The sequence below is a fragment of the Chiroxiphia lanceolata genome, chromosome 1 (assembly GCF_009829145.1).
Source record: "Chiroxiphia lanceolata isolate bChiLan1 chromosome 1, bChiLan1.pri, whole genome shotgun sequence".
NCBI classification, from domain to species: domain Eukaryota; kingdom Metazoa; phylum Chordata; class Aves; order Passeriformes; family Pipridae; genus Chiroxiphia; species Chiroxiphia lanceolata.
The window spans coordinates 50,533,376-50,558,435 of NC_045637.1; the positions used below are offsets into that span (position 1 = coordinate 50,533,376).

At 35.6% G+C, this 25,060-nt stretch overlaps 1 protein-coding gene across 1 annotated transcript in view; it reads left to right on the top strand.

The window, feature by feature from the left end:
- The window catches only part of SMCHD1 (structural maintenance of chromosomes flexible hinge domain containing 1), a 72,917-nt gene extending 49,983 nt beyond the window's left edge, over positions 1 to 22,934 (top strand). The window contains exons 33-48 of the mRNA XM_032696277.1: positions 2,395 to 2,510; positions 2,957 to 3,018; positions 6,518 to 6,605; positions 7,005 to 7,136; positions 7,956 to 8,105; positions 11,373 to 11,499; positions 11,665 to 11,784; positions 13,125 to 13,210; positions 14,207 to 14,329; positions 14,596 to 14,786; positions 15,558 to 15,667; positions 16,905 to 16,975; positions 17,809 to 17,980; positions 19,866 to 20,024; positions 20,687 to 20,810; positions 21,802 to 22,934. Of these exons, the coding sequence (XP_032552168.1) occupies positions 2,395 to 2,510; positions 2,957 to 3,018; positions 6,518 to 6,605; positions 7,005 to 7,136; positions 7,956 to 8,105; positions 11,373 to 11,499; positions 11,665 to 11,784; positions 13,125 to 13,210; positions 14,207 to 14,329; positions 14,596 to 14,786; positions 15,558 to 15,667; positions 16,905 to 16,975; positions 17,809 to 17,980; positions 19,866 to 20,024; positions 20,687 to 20,810; positions 21,802 to 21,913 (1,943 nt within the window). The 3' untranslated portion in view covers positions 21,914 to 22,934. The remainder of the gene's footprint in view (positions 1 to 2,394; positions 2,511 to 2,956; positions 3,019 to 6,517; positions 6,606 to 7,004; positions 7,137 to 7,955; positions 8,106 to 11,372; positions 11,500 to 11,664; positions 11,785 to 13,124; positions 13,211 to 14,206; positions 14,330 to 14,595; positions 14,787 to 15,557; positions 15,668 to 16,904; positions 16,976 to 17,808; positions 17,981 to 19,865; positions 20,025 to 20,686; positions 20,811 to 21,801) is intronic.
- Positions 22,935 to 25,060: the final 2,126 nt, after the last annotated feature.

Here is a 25,060-nt window from a genome sequence, read left to right on the forward strand (position 1 = left end):
TTTGTAAACCTGTGAAAAACTGTTTTAGTGATTCTGGTGGTATATTTTTTTGCTTTTTTGGTCTCTTTTATCTCAGTTCTTTGTTACAGCTGTATTTGAGATGCATCTGTGACACTCGGAGAGAAGAAATATGTAGGTCATCTTTGGAAAGCATTTCAAAGGACTTCTTATTTATTTGTTCCAAATTGTTGGTTTTATCCATCTGTTAGTGGTAAAACTACAGAACCTCTTCTATATCTCTGGTGAAATACCATATTTCAGTTTTTGATCTTCCCAAAAGTTGATCTGAGCTAGTTCATGCATGTTTCCCCTCATCCCTTTTTCTATGGAATAGTGACAGAGGAAATGAAGTGAAATTGTAGGCCAACCATGAGTCAAGAGGAACCAGAAAGTGATCAGAAGTATGCCAGGGACAGTACAAAATGCTCTTTTCTCCTGATGTATTCTCTAACAAAACAGTGATCTTTTCCTTCCAGCTAAGACCACTGACTCATTAAAGACAAAAAACCATCTCATGTTTTATATCCCAGTAGTATTTACAATGAGGAAAACAAATAAAGAAGAGTAAGTTAGAACCTTGAGGAAATATCTTTTGCTAAAAGTGAAACAGAATTTGAAACTTTTGCTTTTTTCTGTATGGAAACTTTGGCATGAATAAGAGACCTATCCTAACTAATTCCATTAGTTCGCGAAACAACTCTTCTTTACAATAACTATGGGCGATACAGTATCTTGCAAAGATACTCTTCAGGAAGCTGAAGTCCTGTTTACATAAATTAAATAGAAAGCAAGAAGATTCTGTCAGTTTAAGTTTAATGCCGTATTAAGGAAGGCATAAAAAGACTTCAGTAATAATTGAGTGAAATTTAAAAAAAAATAAACTTGAGACCTGGGAAACCTACTGTATTTTGTCAATAGTATCTGTGCAGGAGAGTAAAGTAGTTTCCCAACTACTTTTTTTTTTCACATTTGAATCCTGCCTTGGATTTTAAAAGAATAAAATTAAAATTCACATTTGAATCTTCAGTAGATGACTTTGAGATCTATTTGATGCAATGCTAAGAAATTTCCTATACCGAATGATATTCACTTAATTATAAATTAAAGTTATTAACTCTAATATGCTAATCCTACTTAATTTGGCCTTTATTTGAAATGAATAAAGTAAGGTGGCAAATCTGATGCAGTTTTCAGAAAGTTTCAGGAGAGGTCAAGGAAACTTTTGATCAGGTGATATGTTTTCAGTACTGGGCAGTTGTTGGAAGGATTATAACAAATATAACTAAGTGACTTGATGGCTAAGAAATGGGAGCAAGTTGGGAACTATGACTTTCGTACAGGAAAGTGGTGCCTTAAAAAGGTATTTGAAGAAGCTGGCGAATGTATGAATGCAAGCGATCCTTCTGATATAGAGTACTTGGTTTCTTAAACAGCTTTTGGCAAGTTTCTTAACCAAAGGCTCTATAAGATGTTACAGAACACTGTCCTTCCTATAATTCAGTCTTTCTCTTTAGATGGACTTAAAAATTGTTTCTCTTAGGAGCGTCTTCAGTTCAGTGAGATATCAGCCTAAGCATCTGATTTTTTCCCATCTATTCCTTTCTAAATGTTTCTGGATTCTCAGATTATGAAGGTCACCCAAAGGTGACAAAAAAAAATTGAAAATCTGCTTCATACAAATCCATTTGTTGTATTCCCAAGCCTTTATGAAATACCAACAACATCTGTTCAAAATTTAGAATAAAAAGGATGTGTTTGTGGTACGAGGAGCTGAGAAGCAGAATACCCCCACAAATACAAAGTCTGGGGTGTTGGGGCTTGTTTCTTTACCATCTTAACTTGATCAGCCAACATTTTTATTGCAAGAGGTTTTTTTTCTTTAGAATACTCCATATAGTGTTATGAACTTGATTAAATTCACAGGGTATTTTAGTTTTGCCTAAAGGAAGCATAATGTAGAATCACAGAATGACAAAGTGGTTTGGGTTGAAAGGGACTTGTAAAGATCATCTAGCTCCAACCTCCCTGCCAGGTAGACCTTTTTCAAGTGTAGTGTGTGATATAAATCATCCAGGTTTTGAGAGTAAACAGCTTCATCAGGAGATAACTTATATAGTATATATGACATTACATTTTTTAATAAAATTAGGTAATTAATTCCTTATTAACAGCCTCATATCAATTAAATACTACATAAATAAAATACTTTAACATCCTAATTATTTGACTTACTGATGAGCTCAGGTACACCTGAGGGTGGGCACTGTAGTCTTGGAGAGAGTCATGCCTGCATTTTTGTCTTAGGTGTGAAACAGACACAGAAATTAGTGAAGTTTAGGCTTCTTAATTCTGAATAAAAATAATCTTCAAAGAATGTTGTCTCTCATCCCGCAGATTTTATGGTTAGTGTTCTTTCTGAAGATGACACCATTATTAAAAATATTAATCCAGCACGGATTTGTATGAAAATGTGGGAAGCACAGAGCAGCCGGATTAGATCACCAATTGATGTAAGTCATCAAAATGCATTTTCAAAACTGATGTCAAAATGCCAGAATAGGCCAAGCATATTTGTAGTAGAAACTTTCCTTCATTTGACTTAGATCTATATCCTGTTCTAGATTTTAACTAACAAGTATTACAGATCAGCCATATTTGTTTGTGAGGATCTGTCCTGTTGCAAGTTGGCAGACTGCTCAAGTATCAATACTACAATAATAACAAAAATGTTACTGCTCTGCAGTAGCTAACTCATAGCAGGGAGAGGATTAAAAATTGTCACCCTGAATTTTGCAGATTCCAATAATTAAGGATATGAAACTAGTGCCTAAATTATAGGTGATCTCATTGAATTACTGTGTGCTATCAGTACTGCAAATCATTAGGACTTGATAGCATGTTACAAGTAAGGTACTTTCAGTATATTGCATTAAATTTTTTGGATCTTTCTGTACAGGTTACAACATTTAGCTGTAGTAAAGTGAAGGATGAAAAGGAAGATGGCTTCTTCTACTTCAGGTATAGCAGCATTTATTTTATAATTACTGATGCAACTTACTATACAAAATACATAGTTTAAAATAGAAACAAGAGTTTTATGTTTTGATAATAACAGTCTGTTATAGAATTAGTAGGATACAGTTCTAAGAAAAGGTGAAAGATACTGGCAAGATGCAAAGAGATGGGGTTAAATTCTTCCCTAGACACTTTTAGACTTTGTTTAACCTGAGAGTAGAGAAGAGTCTAAAATAATATATCAGTTTCGTGGCGGCGCGGCCCGGCCGGCCCCGGGCGCATGCGTGGCGGCGCGGCCTGACCCTGGGCACGGAAAGGAGCGAGAGAATGGGAGCTTCGCCTGTGTGGACAGTGCCACATGGGAGATGAGAGGGGAGCCCCGGAACACACAGAAGAGAAGGACAACTCTAAACCCGGGCAGATGGAGCTCGTCAGCCCTGTAAGGCCTTCCATCTAAGAGAAGGTCACTCTAATCAAAACTGCGTCCTGAAGACCTGACTGCCATTGTCCAAGCTCGCTCGGCCCCGGCAGATAAACCTTAGGATTAAAGGGCAGGCTCAGTTCAGCGCACGCTGCTTCTCACCTAAAAAATCCGTTGCGCAGGCTCGAAGGCCTTACCCACATTTGCAAAGCCCTGTATCACCAGCGCGCTTGTAACAAATGTGGGTAGAGACCCTTCCCAAATCTTCCTTCGCGAAGACTGGCCATGATGATGATAATATATTAGAATGCATTGTGAGAAATGCTAGCAATGAAGAGACTACATCATCAGCTTGTCATGTGTATAGCAACATTCCTTAATTCTTTTCAGTGTGATGTTCAACTGATGTAGAATTGCAGGCTGTACAAAGCAGACTTAACTCTTTATTTAATTCCTCCTGTAGCTGTGAGTTGATCCTCAACCATAATCTTGGCCCTGTCAGTTTAGTATTCTCCTTGAGCTACTTATTCAGAGATACTGTCTTAGATGACCAGCAACAGAACTGGAGCTCATCCTAAGCTGCTGCCTGACTTGCCATATTCTTTCTACATCTATTTCTGGTAGGCCCTCAATGGGATCAGCTAACTAGTTACAGTACTGGCTGTTGAGATTCAAGCTCTTGCCTCCTAGGAGTGAGCTTTCCTTCTGCTTTCAGAAAGCAGACTTTAGGATCACCTTATTGCAGCAGATACTACTGTTGTACAGCTGATCCTGGTTTCTGCATTAGAGGACAGAGGTAGGGTACTGCATCTCAGTTATGTTAAGATCTCAGGAAAGTCTGAATGGCAGCACTTCAAGAGGTGATAAGAAGTTTCCTAACTTGTCTCTCAGCTGCAACTCCTCTCCCTTTTGAGGAGCATAGTAGAGTTCCGGAAACCAGGCATCCAGTTTGTAAAAAGACCTTCATGTAGCATTAAATCTTCAAAACTTATTTCTTGGGAGTTGAGACTCAAATCCAGGGGTATGACTCAGCTTTTTATGCAGTGCACACGTACCTCCATCTGTAATTCACTCTGTCATATCCAGCCAGGAAACTAACCCATCTGGGAGGGCAATTGCTACAACCCTTGTTTATTCAGTCTTTTTAGCTTCTCTAATAATGTACAGCAAGGTGATGTATTTGTATATGAAGACTTTTTCATTTAAGAGATTACAGCTAACTCAAAAAACTATTTAGGCATTGCTTTGTGTATAATTTCCAAGATCTGTCTTTACCTTGAAGGCATTCGAGGTTCCAAAGCTGTCTAAGGCTGAATTTGGCAGCTGTAGCACATGGAGACTCAAATGAGGATGCAGTTTTGCTTTTAACAGAACAGTTTTTGTGTGGCTGGTCCAAGGTTATGAAATGAACTTCTTTAGAAACCAAGGATTGCTTCAGATTGCACTATGAGGTACATTTCTGTAACCTTGGTCATTCTGAGAAATATTTAGTAGGTATAATTAAAACATAAGAACTTCTTAAAATGTTATCAAAACAAGGCACTCTGCATCATGTATTTGTACCTCCATAAAAAGAAAACTAGAATGAATGTGCTGATGTGTAGTCGTGCTTATAAATGTTCTCCTGTGAAAAGCACTGTGGTCAATGTGATATAAACTAACCTGTATAAACTTGAATATGGAATTATGAAAATCTTGACATCTGTATCCGTAGTGTACTAGTTGTTCACAAATGTCCAGAATTAAAACTCCCAACCATACTGAAAATTTTGAAAAGACAGTAGACACTGCCCATTAGCAGCCCTTGTAGAAAAGGTACGTTTTAGTCCTTGCTGCCAGTGTCTGTGGCATCACTGGTTTGTCTCAAGTTTTCCTGTTCTTGGCATAGTCAAATGGTTTTCATCTATTTATTACCAGTCAGTAACATGAATGCTATTATGCAGTCTTACAACTTTCATAGCAATTGTCATTTCTTCTTTTCATAAAGCCTCTATCTGTCCAGCTATGAGATCCTTAGCAGGTTATTTACAACTCAATTTTTTTAGTGCATCCTGACAAGGCAGATGCTACTTTCAGTCTTAAGCTAGATAAAACGCAGAAAAGAAGATAGAATTCTTTCTTCTCTATATGAAATATAAACACAGAAAAGTCATGGCCTATTCTAGAAATATTAAAGCTTCGGAATTTTGCTTTTTACAAGTTATGCATTCCGGGGAATCTTGCATATCACTCCTTCCCAAACAAAAGAAGAAGAAATAAATATCTTAATATATTAACAAAACAGATTAAATGCTGTATATTGAAAACAGAAGTCTTATTAAGCAGTACAAGAGTGCCACGAGTCATCCTCGTAGAAATATCTGAATCTTGGTTGTTTGGGTCTCCTCCAAAGTTTCTAAGCGTTCGTAAGTCACTGCTATCCCTTGTTAAACACTGTGAAGGTCTTCTGGATGCCATGTGGCCTTCCTTGCTCAGTGAACTTTTGTTTATAGCAGCAGAACGTCTGGTCTTTCCTTCATGTTTTGATGGTAGGGGCTCTTTGCCAATAGTCTACACTCTGTAATGCTGTACGATAAAATGAAAACAGTTTTTTCTTTCACTGGACTCAGTGTGGGCAAGTGGTCCAAGTTACCCGACTTTGAACAATCTGAGTAAGGGAAGGAATTAGCTATTCAAATTTTATGTAAATTTTATTAGATTTTGAGAGGATTTATTGCAGATCTAAACGCGTCTATGCTTTGCTCTAGAACCTTTATGAAAATTCATTGAATGGGAAGTGAAATGAAGTAGACTTGCAGATTTCTGAACAGTAGAGCCACAACAAACTTCCTATCAGCTAGGAGAGACAAACTCTCGAAGGAGACTTTCCTCACGCAAGCTTCCAAAAGTCTCATCTTAATTCTTGAGAAACTTTGATGGCTTCCTTGCTGAAAGAAGAGTATTATGCCTTAAATAAGAAGAGTATTATGGCTTTGTAACTGGTTGGAGGACTACTCAGAATTTGAATTGCTTGCATACTTACATACTTGTCACTTCAGTACTGACTCGTGTTTGCTTGGGTTTTATTTTTGGTTTATTTAGGGATAAAGTGGTTCCAGAGCGAGTGGGCACTTACAGTATCCAGTTTACCTTTGCAATGGATAAGACAAATATGCTCAACAGTGAACAGGTTTGAATCTATAATTAATTGCATGTAACCAATAGCATGTAATATAGAATCATCTGTGAGAAGTGTTATGATACTTTGTAGATTCAGAATGCAAATACTTTCACTTGCAACTTTTGCAAAAAATTATATTTTTATTTTTGATAGTTACTGATTTTAAACTGTTGATTATCAAAATATGTTTTCATTAACTTTTATAACCAAAAATTTGATGGAATAACAGAGCTGCATGATTTGCAACCTAGTAGAACTGCTTTATGGTTGTGCTAATTTATTTCAAGATTGTCCATAAATTTCTCATGTATTTGTTTCAGTGCTTCTTGAGCAACCCAAGTGTGCAGTTAATTACATCAGTCTTTATTTTATTTTAGTTTATTTTATTCTTCTTCCTTTTTCTGCTAGATTATAGTTGAAGTTGTACCTAATGACCCTGTGCGCTTGCTTCCTGATTCTTTACCAGCTACTCCAGCAGTTTCCAATGTTCGAGCTCTTACGAGCCGTACACTGGTCAAGGATTTATACCTTCATATAATGGTAACTATACGTTCATACAAAATCATAATTAGGGAAATATATAAGACTACTAAAAGTATTTTTAATTTTGCTGTAAGGCATTGCTGCTGTTTCTTTGCAGAGTAACTTCATAAAAAAAGAAAGATGTAAATCTGTGATTTTTCAGCGTATGAACAGGTGCATCTTGTTTCATTTATGTACAGATGACCAAAACTTAAATGTTCGGTCCTTGCTGTCAGACATGTTTCTTGTTGCCACAGGAAGAATTTGTTTCAAGAATAGATTTTGGTGGGAAAGCACTTGTATATACTGCAGATGTTTCTCTCCATGATTTTTCTTCCAGGAGACAGTTTCTCTTACAAATGTTGTATTATGAAAAATAAAATTTCCTGGACTCTGCATCTTCATAGGGATACAATTTACCAGTTACCACCATGAACAAAGCAGACTCAGCTTGTGAAAAACTAATGTTATTTGTCACCAATTAAAAAAGATTTGAGTAGAAACAAAGACTAAAAATAATAAAGAAACAGTTTCTGCTCCACCCTTTCCTAGGCTCAACTTTGCTGCAGACTCCCCTAGCCTTCCCCAAACAGTGCAGGTGGGTGGGGAATGGGGGTCACAGTCAATCCATAGCAGCTCCTCAGAGCTCAGCTGTGTCCTACAGTGGGTCAGTTGGAGCACTGGCCCTGTCCAGCATGGGGCAGCCCCCACCTGTCCTCACACCCCTGCAGGCCCCCATTGCTAGCACCTTACCATGCAAATCCACTGCACTATAGAAATGGATTACTTAGTTCAGTTCATGTACCAAAGTAACTTTATTGTCTTTTTTACTTACAGGATGAATATAACAACCACACTGGAGTTGAACTAGTTGGCAGAATAATAGCAAAAATTAAAAGCCCTAATGAAGAAGATATAGAGATCCCACAGTTTCAGGGGAAAGTCAGTACAGTGGAGTTTCCATTTGAGCATGGATCAGCTGCAATTGTAAGTGTGACTGAAATACAGAGCTCCATGAGCAATGGATCTAATGAGGTTTATTTTCCTACAGTGTCAAAGTTGATCTTACATCTCATTGTGTTCTGTGGAGGGTTAGTATATGTTGTAGCTTTCCCATACAGATGAGTAGATAACTTATTTCTTCTATGTTTGGTTGCTGATTTTCAGAAAACCTGAAGGATGGACATTCGTTAAACTGTTTATCCTTGCCAAGTGAGGGAAGTGTACAGGTACTTTCACTTAGGGACTGGGACAGGCAGGGGGATCTAGGACAAATATTTTCCTCACTTGAATTTCACATGTAAATAACCACCAATCTGTAGTTAAACCATTAATATTAGCAGTATTTTACAATACTTTCTGGCTGTAATATCTTAAGATCCTTTAGACTAACCTCTTCGTACATTTGTAATTAAATTTTACCAGGTTCTCTTTACATTTTCTCAAGTTAAGTGGGGCTATATATACTTTGCAGAAAGGCATCCTATCATCATTTGAAGAAGTAAAGATAAAAGTACCATTTTTCTTTATGCTTTATTTCACTTATTGGTGCATTTGGCTGCTAAAAATTACTACCTTATTTCGGTTTTAATCTCTGACTGTACCAACATGCATACCTCTGAAACTACTGCATACTATAGTCAGATCACCACAGTCACTTTTTCTACAACAAATACAGATTAAATTTTTAAAGCCTACAATTTCTATCTGTCACAGTTGTTACAAAATATAATACAAAAGACACGAGTTAAAACGTGCACAAAAGCAGAAACTGTTGAAAACACACCAAAAAAACCCAACTGAGTGTAGAATTTCTTCTCTGTGGAATGGTCACAATCTCTCTCTTAAAAGCCTACAGAGAACTAGGACTATTCCTGTGGTGAAACAGTTGTATATTTGTTTCTTGTTTTCTTCAACTTGCTGAAATATCATATAAGAATGACAGAGCAGAATTTCATTTGACTACTTCATTTGATTGTTGTCAGATGTTTTACTAGTCTGAAGTCTATGGAAGTCTATGGAAGTCTTCGAACAGTTAGAAGGAGTACTGAAGGAGAATCCAACTTTTTTTAGGACGTTTTCTCAGCCACATTTTCAAACTTGCTCATTGGAAGCAGCTTTGCAACAGACCAGACATTGCATAGCAATGAACACAAAACCTCCAAATGCATATTGGAAATCACCACAGTAAGACCCCACTACAATCCTAAAATCTACAGGTCCTACATACAAACTTCTTCATAATATATTTTGTTCAGTACACTGACTGCTTTAATGGAACTACATATATGAAACTTAATGACACAGTGTAAATAGTTCTCTGTTGATAACAGTCAAGGACTAGAAACATCTAGTTAACATGGGCAAACGTTTTTCACTGAACAATCTGCCAAACTCTGGTCTACTCTAATCCATAAGGAAAAGTGACAAAAAAATGTCACAAGCTAGAAAAATGAAATGCAGGGACCAAATAGAGGTATCAGATAAAATAATCAATTTACAGTACACTCTTGAGTTTCTCTTGTTCTTCAACCAAGTTTCAGGAGTAATACATTATTTGGTTTGTGAAGACGTTTTTCTCAGGCAGGTGAGGTGAGAAAAAATGCAAAAGTATAGCTAAGGGTGGGCTAACAAAACAACTCTTTTTCTGCAAATCTTGCGTTTACACCTCTGGTAATGAGGTGGAAATTGAACAGTGTTTCAAATTTCATACTGTTGAGGATAATAAGAACCCCATAGGGTGGCCTCTGACAGTTCAGATAAAATTACTGGATAATTTCTCTGACTTCTCATTGATGCAGAAATAACAGGGGTTGTTTTATCTCCATGTACCTGCTGTTGTACTGTTGTGATCTAAATTCTCCAGTCTTACTTCAGTGACAACAACCTATGTAATGGAGGGGGGAGTGTGTTAGGATTTTTTTTAATTTGGCTTGTTTTGACTTTTTTTTTTGGGGGGTAAGCAGACTTTTTTTTCTTTCTACTTATATATTCCTGGTTTGATAGGGGGTGGAGGATGTTGTGTGCTTGTTCCTTCTCATTACTGGGACCTGATGAGATCCTTCTGCTTTTGACAGTAACTCGTGTTCCCTAGTCACCCATAGGCAATAATTGTGTTTCAGTGAATCCAGTCTCTCTTCAGGCAGTTTTCAGTCATCTGGTTTATACTGAATTTGCTGACTTGAAACAACTCACAAAACGCATGTGGAAAGAATTTGTTGGTTGTGATGCAATGTACTTTTCATATGACTTGTAATGGGGAGGGGAATAATCTGATAATATGACATATTTACCCTTACAGGTTCAGGAATACTAAACTTGTTTAATGAAGAAAAATGTTTAGACTTTTATTAGCATATGTTTTCTAAGGAAAAGATATTTCCACTACAGACTTCTGATAAAATATGTAGCTGCAATATTTTTGAAAGCCATGAAGACTATCTTTGAAGGTTATATATCTATCTCTTCTTTTAGGCTGCAACCACCTCTCTCTTGATTTGGCCAGTTGAGTAGCAATTTCTACATGTTAAAGGTGGAAACATTATGAGTTTTATTATAAGCATTATTCATTTTATGCATGATACCTTTCCCAAAGTAACAGCACATTTAGATATTGCCTGTACTAATTTTATTTCTGTTTATCATTTTTTATGGTTTTGTAATATTTACCATGTTTATAAAGAATGACAAAGGATTCAGTTTGTCTTTTCCATAAGGAATTAATAAGAAACAGAATGTTCATGATAGTGTTTGGATATATATTATTCATTCATTTGGGACTTGCTGTCTACTTCCATGGTAACAGCAGTAACTTTAACTAAGCACTGGGAATAGTTTGTTTTTCCTTCTCTATATTTATGCATCAGGTCTTTCTTTTTAATGTTCTGTTTGCATTTCACATACTGAATGAAGTACACATGAGGAAATCTTGCTTACAGAACAGTACAGAGGAGATTTTTTCTGAGCATCTGTTTCTTGAGATAAAATATATAGCCAAAAATAATACGACTTTTTAAACAGGTAAAATGACAATCTTAATTCTTAAATAATAAAATGGCTACTGCTATATCTTTGTATTTTAGTTTTGTTTAATAGTTGTAAAAGGCATTTCCAACTGAATACTTAAAACCATAGTAATACTGTTTAGATATCAGGCATTAGGTAACTTACAAGATTTAGTATTTGAATGATGTTTATTTTGTGTGTTACCTCTAGTGTGGGCATAAACTTATGTATGTTTGTTTGTCTTAATAGAATCTAGTGCTGGCTGAAGACAGTCCTGGAAGAGATAGCACTGAATATATTCTTGTCTTTGAGCCACATCTACCAGCTCTGAAAAAACCTTTGGAACCATATCATCTCTCATTTATGTTTTACAATGGTGTGTGTCAATTGCTCTGAAATACTTGCTTTTCTTAGAACCAGGTATTTTTAGGTCCATAATACTTTTTAAGAACTATGTAGTAGGTTAATAGATTTTTGCTAATGTTTAAACAAGCTATGTTACTGTATTTTCTTTTAAAAGTGTATATGCTTATTTCTGTAGATTCCAAGAAGCAGCAGCTGATGGCAACACTTACAAGGGAGAAAGACCAATTATCTAAGTCCATAGATCTTTACAGAAAGATGTTTGATACTACTAACCAGCTTGTAGCTGAAATGAAATGTAAGTTCAATCAAATATGTAGATCAATTTCCTCGAAATTTTTAACTTTTTTCCTTTAATAATTTTGAGAATATAGAGAAGGGGATTAAAAATCAGTATTGAAATTGAGAGACAGTAATTAGAGGAGAACAGAAGGGAGTATAGCTTGCAGGGAAGCATCTAATTATTTGGATGTACCTTCCTATAAAGGGTCTTGATTTGAGGTAGAATGTCTTACGTCAGAATTATCAGAAGAAGTAATTGAAGTTGGTGGCCTGATTCTTTTTCCCCGTGACTGTCTTTCACTCCCATATTTGCAATGAATGTGTGAATGCTCATACATCTGGAAATTCAGCAGTTGCCTAAAACCAATTTTGGGAAGTGAACTGTAGATAATCCTCTCTAAAAAAGTTAGTCTTACATTTTCAAAATGTTACTTTTTTCCCTCATATTTGACTCTGTGTACATTATTCAGAAGTGTTGTGTAGCTATTCAAGTATATCTTCATCAGGAAATATAATCCTTTATATAGTCTGTTAAACTGAAGAGTAGTATGAGGGCAGTGGTTTATGGGAATGGGAGAAATGAAAAAAAAAGTTTTCTTTGCATTTTTTTTTGTTTGAATCATCCTGCCTGTTGATCAGAAGATTTGTTTTAATAATTGCATTTTGAATTTTTGTTTTGAGTAATCACTTAATGTAAATAAAGCAGGCCGGAATTAGAATATGCTGCTGTTTCTTGTAAAATTTTAATACTGCATGTTTCCATTACGAATATGAATTCCTGAATTCCAGTGTAAAAGATAAAAAACATTTGTTTCATATTTGTAGATTTTTGCACCTCTGTAGGCAGTAAGTTAGAGAACAGCATTATACTTTATGCTGAAGTAACATTTTCAAATATAAACATGTTTTGAATAGAGAATGGAAAGCACCTGTTTACTCATTTGTTTTCAAAATTGCTTCAGTTCAGATATGAGAGTTGAGGAAATAGTGTCCAGAAAGTGGTGTCCCCTATAACAGACAAAAGAGATTAGTGCCAGCTAGCACTCTTCTCTTCTGTCTTGCCATTTTACCTGTTGGAGAACCATTTAGAAGGATAATTGAGGATGAAAACTAAAAACAGCTTACATTCTCAGATTGATCTGAAATCTAGGCCCCTTTGCTTCTTGAAGCTGAAGGAGTGACATCTGCTGAAATTGCTTAGAAAATGCACAAATCACAAGATCTTTGTGGACAAATCCTGACATTCTGGGCTAAAATTAAGAAGCAAATAGGATCAGCTGTGGCAGGCGTAATTTTGAAAAATGACCTGTTGCTTTCTAGTATTTCCTTACTGTCTCTTGGTTTTATCGGTTTCAGGTCAGGTTAAAGAAGCTGAAACTAGAGAAACTTTCCTGAAGAATGAACTGAAAAAGCACCAAATTGAATTACCACAGACAAACATAGTAAGGCATACTTCTTACTAAACTCCATTAACTTCTTTCAAATAAAGCTAATCCTAATATGAAATTGATATCAATATATAACATTGTTGAATCACACCTGTTACCAAAACCATGAAAATTTAAACCATAGGAAAATTTGTGGATCAATGTCAAACTTAAGATTTTTTTTTTTTTCTATTAATGTGAATATCTCTAAAAAAACTGCAAGAGAAATAAAAAACCCCTTCTTTTTTATATCTTGATCTTGTTTTTGCATTGCTGCTAAGGTTACTGCTGTTATTGGTATTGCTAGTTTTTATAATGGGTTATTGCAGGCTGATCAATATACACTGGATATATTCTGGCATAAGTAGACCAAGGGAAAACACTTCAGAAAATTAGAGAATTGTGTACGTTACTGCCAAAGTTGATGTAAAAATAAGTTTGAAAGATTCAGGGCAATGTAGCCCATTGCTAATTTCCCATAAAGATCCAATTATATTTTAAAGAAAGGTTTTAAAGAAGGTTAAGAAACCCCACCTGTGTAAACAAGTATCTTTAGATCAAATAAAACCAGGTTACAGTTATTAATCACAAATCAGTAGAATTAAATTGCAATCATGGTACCCAAGTTCCCCCTGCTGGCTAAATTTTTCAGACTTGGACATAGTCCCCTTCTGAAATGGTTTGGTTTTGTACATTCATGGCTGTCTCTTCTACTGTTTTAAACTTTCTTCAGTTTTGGCCCTAATCAAGCGCTGTTAGCTCTTTGTGAAATACTCCTTGAAGTCTTCAAAAATTAAAAAGAAGAATAAAAGGAGTAATTAAAAAGTTCAGCTGCAATTACAAGATACCTTCCCTCTTCTCTGAGATTATGTAGAGTGGGTCCCCTATATATTAAAAATCTGTTTCAGATTATTGAATGTTTTTTGTTAGAAACTTAATTGAGGTAAAGTAACTACTGCTGCTGCTCAGTCCAATGATACATGCTTGCTCATTTTAAACTTACGTTCTCAGATTCAGTATGTGGATTCACTTCTAAAAAAAAAGATGTTGGATCAAGAAGGAGTAATGAAGCAACCAAGGAGAACTTGTACCCTCCCAAACTATCCAAAAGGCAACCCAGATATTCTGGGCAAGGTGAGTTTTCTCTCAGAGAGCCTTCTAATGCGTTTTGTTGTTTCCATGAAGCAGTAGTGATGAAAAATTAGCCAACTGAATATGCAAGTAGTTTTTGAGGAGTATTTGAAAAAAGATAGCTATCTCAAATCAGATGACCAGCTCTTCTAACAGCCATCAACAGGGGAATTAAATGTGTGATTGAAGTTGCAGGATTATTGTGCTTAGCATGAAAAGGGGAGGTGATCTTGATTTCTGTTTTGACTATTTTAACTTCTGTGGTATAGATTGCACATTTAGCTCAAATCGAGGATAACGAGGCAGCAAAAGTTATCTCTTGGCATTTGGCAAGTGACATGGACTGTGTGGTCACACTGACGACTGAAGCCGCTCGTTCTATTTTTGATGAAACTCAAGGTCGGCAACAAGTGTTACCCCTTGATTCTATTTACAAGAAGACACTCCCAGACTGGAACAGGTAGAGAAAAATTTTTTTTTTGTCTAATTTGTTTTTTAAACTTTACTCCTATTAAATATTCAATGTATAAAATTTCTGGGTTCACTACTATAGCAACAGTAATGTAACTTGAAATGTTAGCTGAAATCGTAGCTTTATGTCCTTAACTGTTGTGTGATGGTCTTTGTCTAATAAGGTGTTTCTATTAAAAAGAGAAGACAATCTACCTTTTTTTTTCTTCACTTCTACCTGTTTTCTCAAGCAGGAACTTATTTTTAAATAATTCTAGTGCTTCAAATAATAACTTTTCAAAATTCTATTTCAGAGTACATTCCCTAAAATCATTTGTAGTAATAGAAATTCATGCTGCTATTTCAGTTGCCTGAAAGATAAAGGATAATACTGTATTTCTGTTCCTGAAAGTCATTTGTTTATGACAATGACTGCTAATATCATGAAGAATGCCCTTTAGAAAAGATCTGATGTACAGATTTATTTGTGGGGTCCAAAATCTCAGTTTTTATAACATGGTGCGTTAAAACTTGTCCATAAAATTAGTCATATGAATTTGCTGGAAATAATATTTCATTAAAAATCAGTGTTTGACCAAAACATCTTTAATATAAGTGACATTTAAGATCATGTTGGGAGCATTTTACCACCTCATGTGGAAGCATTAAGATGCATTCAATTCAGTTTGAGATTTCTGACTCAATGTCAGAAGCAGTAATGAAATAAGGACAAATTGCTTTTTTATTGTCTTCTCCTTCACTCTTCTCTTTCTTTAACCAGACCTTTACCTCACTTAAGAAATGGAAAAACCTTCTTCAAACCAATTGGAAATCCTGTATTTGCCAGAGATCTGTTAACATTTCCAGATAACGTAGAGCATTGTCAAACAGGTAAATGATATGAAAGGAATTGTTAATAACTTCTTTCATTTTAAAAAATGAAATAGAGACATCACAAATCATAATCCATTCAGTAATCTTCATTGAGATGTTTGCAAATACCAGTGTACATTCCTGGTGAGGTCTGCTGGTAAAAAGAGGAGGACATTAGTATTAATTATTCGTAAACAGCAGTTGTGAAAATTTCAACCATGACCACTGTCTTCTACTTGTTGTCTTATTTTCATTTTCTCTATTTACATGTACTGTAGAGTTTTTTTCTTTTTTAAGTTACTGCAGCATTATCTTATTCCCAAGCTCCTGTAAGCAGAAACTGACAATCATGAGATTAGTTTGATATTTCCAATTGCAGAAGTTACTCTTTTTGTTAGGCTGTTTATCCAGTCCTATTCCTCTCAAAAATGTTTAATGCTTAGATCTATGTACATGCAGACTGAACATGACTGTGTATGTTGTGCTTTAATAGTTGTAAGAATAAGCTTTCAATTTTTATGTAAATTTCAATTCTAACAACATAGAATACCTACCTTTTCTAACACTTTTTTTTCCTAAATTAAGTAGACCTGCTCCTTTATATGAAGAGTTGGAATCTGTAATTAGTTCAATAAGTTTTTTATTTGACTTCACTAATTCCCACTATTGAAATATTCCTCTCTACTCTTAATAAAAAACAATATTTAGTCCTGTGCATTTTCAGAAAGTTAGATATTGTCTCTTGGGGGAATTTAAAACCACATTGGCTTGACATATCTCATGCAAGACTACCTTGTTAGACTTTGTATGGAACAGTCTTTTCTTAGCAGCAGAGTAAGCTCAGTTGGATTATCAGCCTGTGAATGTTTTTTTTCTTTGATGATCCATTGAATACTGAGAAACATATTAAGAAACTATGAAAAAAATTCATCATTCCACGAGGACTTGAAAAAGATGATAATTTACTGACATTTGGGATTATATTATGTGTGTCTTCGTGGAAAATACAATCAATTATGCCAAAAGGCAATTAAACATACTAATTTTTTTTCTTTATGAATTCTTTGATGAAAGCAGATTACATATCTATCTCAAGCTCAGAATAACATTTCATTGAAAAAAAAAATCATTTACATGCTATTTCCCTTGCACTTATCTGAAAAGATGTAATAATGATGCCTCAGAATTGACTTTTCAAAACTCAAGTTATTTTGTTGCAGAGAAATTTCATCGTTCAAAAAATTATATTTTTCAGTGTTTGGTATGCTCTTGGGTGACACTATCATTATAGATAACTTGGATGCTGCCAACCATTACAGAAAAGAGGTAGGTTTCAATTATTCTTGATATTTTATAATACAGATATAGTGCATAGCTACATATTTAATACATTACAAACTTAGTATAATTTCCAAGTTTAATGCTGTGTTAATGGGAAGTGTGCTTACTGTCTATGGGGTCTCAAAGTACTTAACATGAATGAAATCTCTATTATTGACACTGACAAAATTACCTCCTTTTAACAAATTCTGTTATGGGAATGTTGCCATGGCACATGGCACCACGTTTGGAAAGATAAACATTTTCACTTTTGCTGTTAGTGTTAAATGCAAGTCCTTCAGTACTTTCCTAGTCACTGTATGTATAATGAAACACAGGAGTCTAAGGCACTTGATGAAATTTCAGGTCCACTTGACTTAAAACTTGATGTGAAACTTACTGGATCTCTTTGTGACCCATTTTATTTAGGTTTAATGGTACACTTTCCATTTCAGCTCATGAGTTTGCTACAATTGAAATAATGATTCTGCATAAGAATGTAGAACGGTACTGATGGCGGTTGCTTCATAGTATATGTTGATAATAAGCTTTTTCCACAGTATAAATTTAAATTCTGCCTTCTGAGTTCTGCTAAAAACTGAGAACACAACCCCAAAAAAAATTTAGTCTTCATAATCATTGACAGTGCTGCTTAATTTTAATATATGCATTCTGTTCCTTGAAAAGCAAAAGTCATGACATGTAATTTCATAAAATAAGTTTCGATTAGAGAGCAAGCTGCATTGCAGTTGAAAAATAAGCTTCACAGCAGCATTGTTGAAACCTTAGATTTTTTTCAGGGAGTTACTAATTTGGTATCATTTTTTATACTTGTGTAGGTTGTAAAAATTACACATTGCCCTACCTTGCTGACGAGGGAGGGTGACAGGATTCGCAGCAATGGAAAATTTGGAGGCCTGCAGAATAAAGCTCCTCCAATGGACAAACTCAGAGGAATGGTATTTGGAGCACCAATGCCAAAACTTTATTCTACTTTCTCTGGACAGATAGGTAGGTTAATGAAGTCATAAAAATACAAAACTTCAAAAATTATATTGTTTGCTTATGTTTGTTATTCTCTTAAGTAATAGAGAAAGGAAAACTTCAATTAAGCATAAAGTTATTTTAAGAAATAGGACCTGTACAATGTCCTGTTTATGAATTTCTCTTTTCTTAAAAGCTTATAGCTATTAAATTTCCTGAAAGAAGAAAAAATAATAATAATGAGATTTTCCCCTCTTTTTCTTAGTCTTATTTAGGGACTATAAGCTGTGGTAATTAATTCAAACAGCAGGCATGAGAAGCTTGAGCTGACTGAATTCTAGCATCCTTGAAAAACAAGTTTCAGGTCTTTCTACTCTGGAAACACCATACATCAATTTAGAATTTCTTACTGTGCAAGTAAGCTCTATGAAGCAGTGGTAGAAAAATTCCTGTTTTCGTAAGAGAGAATATTTCATAAACACAACAGCTGCATTATTACCATAGCAAGAAGGTACCTTTTATTTCTTATGAGATCACTTCCATTTCATTATGTGCTTGGAATCTTCATTTGAGAGCAAAGGTTATAAATTAAGTTTGAAGTTGGCAGTTTCTGTCATGTAACAGCTGACCTGAATGATTAGTAAAACACTGAAAAGTCTTATTCACAAATAATAATGCTATGAAATACCTTATTTTCAAAAAAAGGACATGAAGTTTATCCAGGACAGTATTCCTAGAAATGTACAATGGAGAGGACTGGGGGGAGAATGAGAGAGAACACATGCACCTACTGGAGTAGCCTTATATATGAACAAACTACTTAACGTTAACCAATTGAAGGAGGAAAAAAATAAGGACTAAAGGGATCTTTACTGGCATTTCAGTAAAAAATTTATTACATATAGGGTAAACATAGTAAGCATGTCAGCCACAGGCTAAAATTTGCTGCATTTAGGACACTTTATATTTGTCTATCAACACATTTTCAATGTTGAACTGAATTATTACCATATAAATTAAACTGGCATTTTCTGTAATCATGGTAAAAGAAAAGGGCATGTTTTAATTTCACTTGGAGTGATGCTAGACATTTAAAGGAAAAACATAGTAAAATTCTGTTTAAAGGACACCATCTCATTACACAGGACTTGTCTTGAACTGAATTTCACTCTGAGCATTAGTTCTGACATGCTCTTTTTCAATGTTTGTAGCATAAAAGGAAAGTAGGTACTTAGTGTTCAGTTAAGCTTGGTGCAAGCCACCTAACGCTCACCAAAGTAAAAGGAATGAGCCTAGGCTGACATGCTTGAACCCTTCCTTTATTACTTGATCTATTCAGTGCCTGGACAAGGAAATATTCTTTTTCTCATATGTTAAAAGAGGAAAAAGGTTTGTCAACAAACTATACCCTTGTTTTTCTGAGTCTGCTTGATTAGATTTCCGTAGGTAGGACAAAGTGAAACTCGGTAAATGTTCTCTTGGTCCACAAGGTGGAATACAATTCAAGTCAGCAATACAAGCTTCTGCTTTGTAGCGCTCAAAGCAAAGCATACTACAAGCATTTAATGTCATCAAAGGTAGAGAATTTGTTTGGAGACACAAGGGACAAGATGTGTAAAGTAATACCAGTTTCCCACATCATTTTCAGAGTTTGCTGGTACTGTGAAATAAGATATGGGCTCAAAAAGAAAAGAGGAATCAAAATATTGGATATAATTTTTTGCCTCCCGTTACAGTCATTTTAATAACAGCTACCAATCCACTATAAGTTTACGTGGTTTTTAAGTAGTGCTTTTGAAATATATGTTTTCTTGTAGGTTTATACATTGTCTGAATTGTATTTGTTAGTGTTCTAAATCAAAATGGCCAAATATTTATTGTTTTGTGGTTTATTATTTTATTCTTCCATTAGATCTTCTTCAGCAATACCGTGCAGCAGTGGTTAAACTTGATAATGTGAATAAGGACCTTGATTTACATTTGCAGTCTCTGAACACTCCAGAAATGCAAAAGAAAAAACAGGAACTTGCTGAACAAGAGAAAAGCCTCAAGCTAGTAAAACAGAAATTGGGTAGGTTATTGTATTATAATTTTGGTGTCCTAAAGGAGACTTAACTGAAACCAGATGTATTCTGCTCTTGCAAACTAAGAAGTTCAAACTATGAAGGAAAATTGTTAACATTAAGAGCTTAGAGATGTCACACTTTAAGGCAAGAATAGAAAAACTGTATGCAGTACTATGATGCTGTAGATAGTGCCTAGAGCAGCACTGCCCTGTATTGTGTTCAGATAATAAAAATGTGGTCAGTCAGTGTCTTGTGAACATGAAACTATGATCTCACTAATAAGAGATTATATAACTATTTGTGTGGCTGGCTGAATGGCTTTTGCTAAGGAAACACAATCAAAACATTGTGCTATAAAAAGAAACACCCCTAAGTCTGCAAGGATAGTATTTCTGAGTTAGAAATGGGGTTTATGTAAATATCAAATAATTTACAATATTTCAAAATATATTTAAAAAATCAACATTTACTCTGTGACCGTTATAAGTAAAGCAGATCATTTTACCTGTCACCTTTGAACTTGGTTTGAGACATAAGGTAACCATAAAATTTATGGCATATCTAAAGCCTTACTTCAGAGGTTTAACTCTATCTGTTACAGGGCCCATTTATAACCAGTGGGTTTAATTTTTTTTTTTTATTGTTCTGACTTGCAACTCTTTCATAGGTATGACTCCTGCTTTATCAGATAAAGGCGCTGAGTCATTACTTCAGCCTATAATGTTAGATATGTCTGACACTCCTATACCTCCCAAAAGAATGCGAAGAGAAACAGTGAAAAAATTGTATAGGTAAGTCTGTTCTGAATCTAGTCATTATTTTCTCATATCCTGAATTCAAAACAAAAACTAGTTTATTTTGCATATGTTTTAATTCATATTTGTATGCAATAACCAACAATTAGTAGAGTTTGCATAAAGCTGATTTTCAATATTTTTTTTTAATTTCTGCTGCTATTTAAGCTTAATATAAAGATTTGCTTAATGATTCTAGTTCTGTTTCTCTTTATGAACTGATTGATTGGCATCTTCTAGCATTCACATTCCCTGTGTTTTCTGGTATATTCAACTCTGTTACACCCCAGAAATATTTGAGATGACTTGGTCTATAAACTCTTTTCAGGTTGGATTTCAAATACTGGAAAGATAAACAGAGAAAAAATTATTTTTACAGAATAAAGAATCATACTTACACAGCTTTTTCTAAGTAACTGTCTGAGCTGAACTGGCAGTAAAGTATTTAACACAGTTCTCTCTTTACCTGTGTATCTTCTTCTGAATTCCCTCTGTGGCTAAGGAGCATTTGAACACACACACACACAAACGCACACACACACAGAATCTGGGAAATCTGTATGTCTGTATCTTTAAAGTGACATGGAACTGACTTTTCCATTTCTCATGTCCATCCTCATGACTACATCATTCTTTGCTGAACTACGGTCATATTTTTAAGATTATTTAAATCTTATCCAGTTGTGTTCTGTGAATCTCTGAACAAGTGTTCACTATATTGCTATGTCTCTTTATTATTTGTATTGGTTACTATTTTAATTTTTATCCACATATAGAACTGAAATGGTTATGTATTTAAAGTATCTAATATTAGCCTGATGCTATTCTTCATTTTAACAAAATAATTAAATAAAAAGCTGCGCACAAATATGGGATTTATGTTATTTATACTAAGGGGAACTCTGTGTTATATATATGTATTACATATATATATATATATAAGACAAAAGCTTTGTTTATAAGCAACTGTACTTTTATTTTTGTTTAGCTCAGAAGAATGGTTCTCCTGTCCCACAAAGCAGCAGCAGCAGCAGCAACAGCAAGTGCTGCAAATGGCCCCTTCAGAACTTAATGGAACTACACGAAAAAGAAAGGCATAGACTGATACGACTTGGTTGGAAAAGCTATATATTGAAAATGTGAATACAGTCAGTTAAAGGAAATTCTTATGTTGTATTACCCATTACTATGAAGATTTTTATACCAATAGAAGATACAAATTAGTTAGTGGTAACAAAAGTTTAAGTATTTAACATTGATAGCCCAACTTTTGTATAGTTAATTTTAATTTCTGAAGGCTTTCAGAGTTTTTACGTTCATGTGTGAAAAAAAGTTTAAAATATATTCTTTTTTATTTATGAAAAAATAAAGGATCTTTTCAGTAAAACTGCTTCAGTGCAAAGCACTGCCAATACAATCACTTGAATTGAATAGATTGTCATGAAATGAGATTTTAATTTAAAAAGCATCCCAGGCTGTCCTGGGAAGAGAACTTTCTGTACTACTCTTTTCTGATGGATGAGCTGTTGAGGTAGTATCAATTCAAAAGGGAGGGTTTAAGCAGCAATATGCTGAGATCTAACCGCAGACATTCATAAAGTCTTCACACGGTTAGCAAGAAGCCCCTATCAAAGGCTATGTCCAAGGTGTTGGCATGGGAATTAATTTCTCCTTCAGACAGTGCCAATGGAAAAACAAAGTAACTCGTGAGTATGAAAAGTGCAGTGGGTTTACTGTGTGTCTAGGTGACTGTTTTATGGATTGATGAGTAAAGGGTGAGTAGGGATACTTCATGGTTGTGAATGAGATATAAAATCGTACCAATACTAACCATCTTTCCACATCTGTATTACAACCATCATAAAGGGACCTCACTGCATAAGCAGATAAAAGATTACTCCTTGACACCAAAAGAATAACTATGACAGAAGGATTTGAGTAGGAAGCAGTAACGTCACAAAGGAAAAAGACAAATCCTTACAGCTGAAGTGTGTGTATGCATTTTAAGAGGTAGAAATGGAGACTTCAGCTGGATGTAAAATAATCATGTTGGGAAACTGTAGATACCCATGTAGAATTTTACTTTACAAGGTTGTCCCCAGCTTCAAAAAAACAAACAAACAAACAAACCACCAAAAGAAAAGAAAAATATGATTCTGTTGGTTTTCATAAATACCTAGAAAATTAAATTGTTCATGGTTTGAGAAATGGAGTCTTAAAATGCTAGAGAAAATAGCCAACAGGTAGACGAGACCAAAAAAAAACCAGCCAAAGGTCACCTCTAGTGATCTGCATCATAAGGATTTTAGTGATGAACAGGGCAGAAAAGGACCAGGCATAAATACAGATACAGTTTCAGCCAGGGTCCGAGCGAGCAGCTGGAAACATTTGATCGAATGAAAATGATAGGGCAAGAGTAGAAAGCTAAACTTGAGAAAGTATTAGTTGAAGCCACGTAAATTAAGAAATAGGAGATGGTGGTCAAGGGTGTGGGTGTATTGGTTCACACCTGCCTCAAAGAATTCCTGCCTTGGAGTGAAAGTTGGCACCAAATCTACTGATTTATACTCTCAGCATGTATTTTGTATACAGCTTTTCTGAAAAGGGACTTTAAACTTAAAAAAATATGATGGCATCCTGCTAGAAGTTTCAGAATGCTGATCACTGTTGCACATCTCTGTGACATTTCTAATTAAATGAAATGTCTCCAAATTAAGGAGAAATTAAACAGTGCAGTTTGTGGTGGAATGTTCTCCAAAGCTTCATGTCATAAAGTAGGCTAAACATCAAATTGTCCTATTCTTAAAGAAAATAACTATATTCAAGTATAACATGTAACACCAGCAAGAAAGTATGCTAGCCCTTCCTCAGCCCTTTTTCCTGTTTTTCAGCTCTAAATTTAGACATACAGGGTTAAACTAGGTAGCCATAGTGGAGGATTTGCCACATGAGAAATGGTGCCACCACACCAAGTTACTTGGTAGCACTTCTTTTAAATGCATGTATTTTAATTCTGACATCTACCAAGCCTCAGCCTCCAGCCTCTGGATAACCTTGTTGATTTAATCTTGTTGGATGAAATACATATTCTGGCAGAAATGTTTCCTTTTGGAATTCATTTCTTGCCTTTGATAGTCAGTTGTAGGCACTACCAGCATCATGTGATGTATCTCCCTGCTGGAAGAAGCAAATATGAAATTAAGGATGGTTTCCGGGGTTGTGCAATAGCTATCAGAGATTTCAGGAAATTTCACCAGGGAATCTTCAGGATTTTCCAGCAGAGTAATTGCAGGTTATTACAGTGCAAGTTACTGTTTTGCATAGGCTGTTTAGGGCAACTGGTTTGGTCATGACAAAACATTTGAGCTCTAAAGGTAAGTGTCGATTTTTTTCCTTTACCCACTCTTGACTCTCTAACAGAGCAGACCAGGGACCTCAGCCATGCTGTCACGTATGTGTAGTTCTCATTGGTTTCATGAGGGGCTGGTGGAAATCCCTGCAGGAAAAGTGAAAGTGGTTGTGACTCAGGTCTGGGCCTACTCATGGGAACAAGGAGCTGGTTTCTGATGGAGGCTGGAAGCAACTCCAGGTGGGGAAGGGCTGCTGGCTGCCACATCACCACAGGGAGATGGAACAGCTGCTCAGCAGGGCTGGGTGGAGATGGGATGGAAGCATGAGCTGCAGTCATGTTGGGTCAGGTGGCATCAGCCACAGAGCAGAGCTGGCTGAGAGGCAGTTCTCTTTGTTCTGTCATGGCTACTGGCACCTGTCGCAGCCCAGGGAAGCAGGACCTCAACACTTATCTTTTTTCAAAATAGGCAGACACTGGTCTGGTGCCCCGTCCCAGTGTGAGGTGATAATTGCTGCATGCACTATTTACACTGTGTTATTACTGTACCCTGCGAGGAAGCCGAGCAGGAGGCCCATTCCTGGGCCACATGATCCCACTCCACACCATAGGCCCTGTATTCCCCACAGCAGGTTTCCTTATCAGAAGGTAGACAAGGTTTCCCTCATCAAAGGACCTGAGACCTTGCCCCTACCCCAGCTTGAGGCTTTGATTGCTCCCTGCTGCATCAGACCCCAGTATCTTCATGCTGTGTGCCAGGCTCATCAGTGAAGATGGAAATTAGGGCACCTGTCAACAGAGAGACAGTTCTCTTGTAGGACCTGGAACCTCAGACAAAAGTGTATCAAGAGGAAACCTAATGTGAGTCTTCTGCCTGGGCTTCTGTCAACAACTGTAT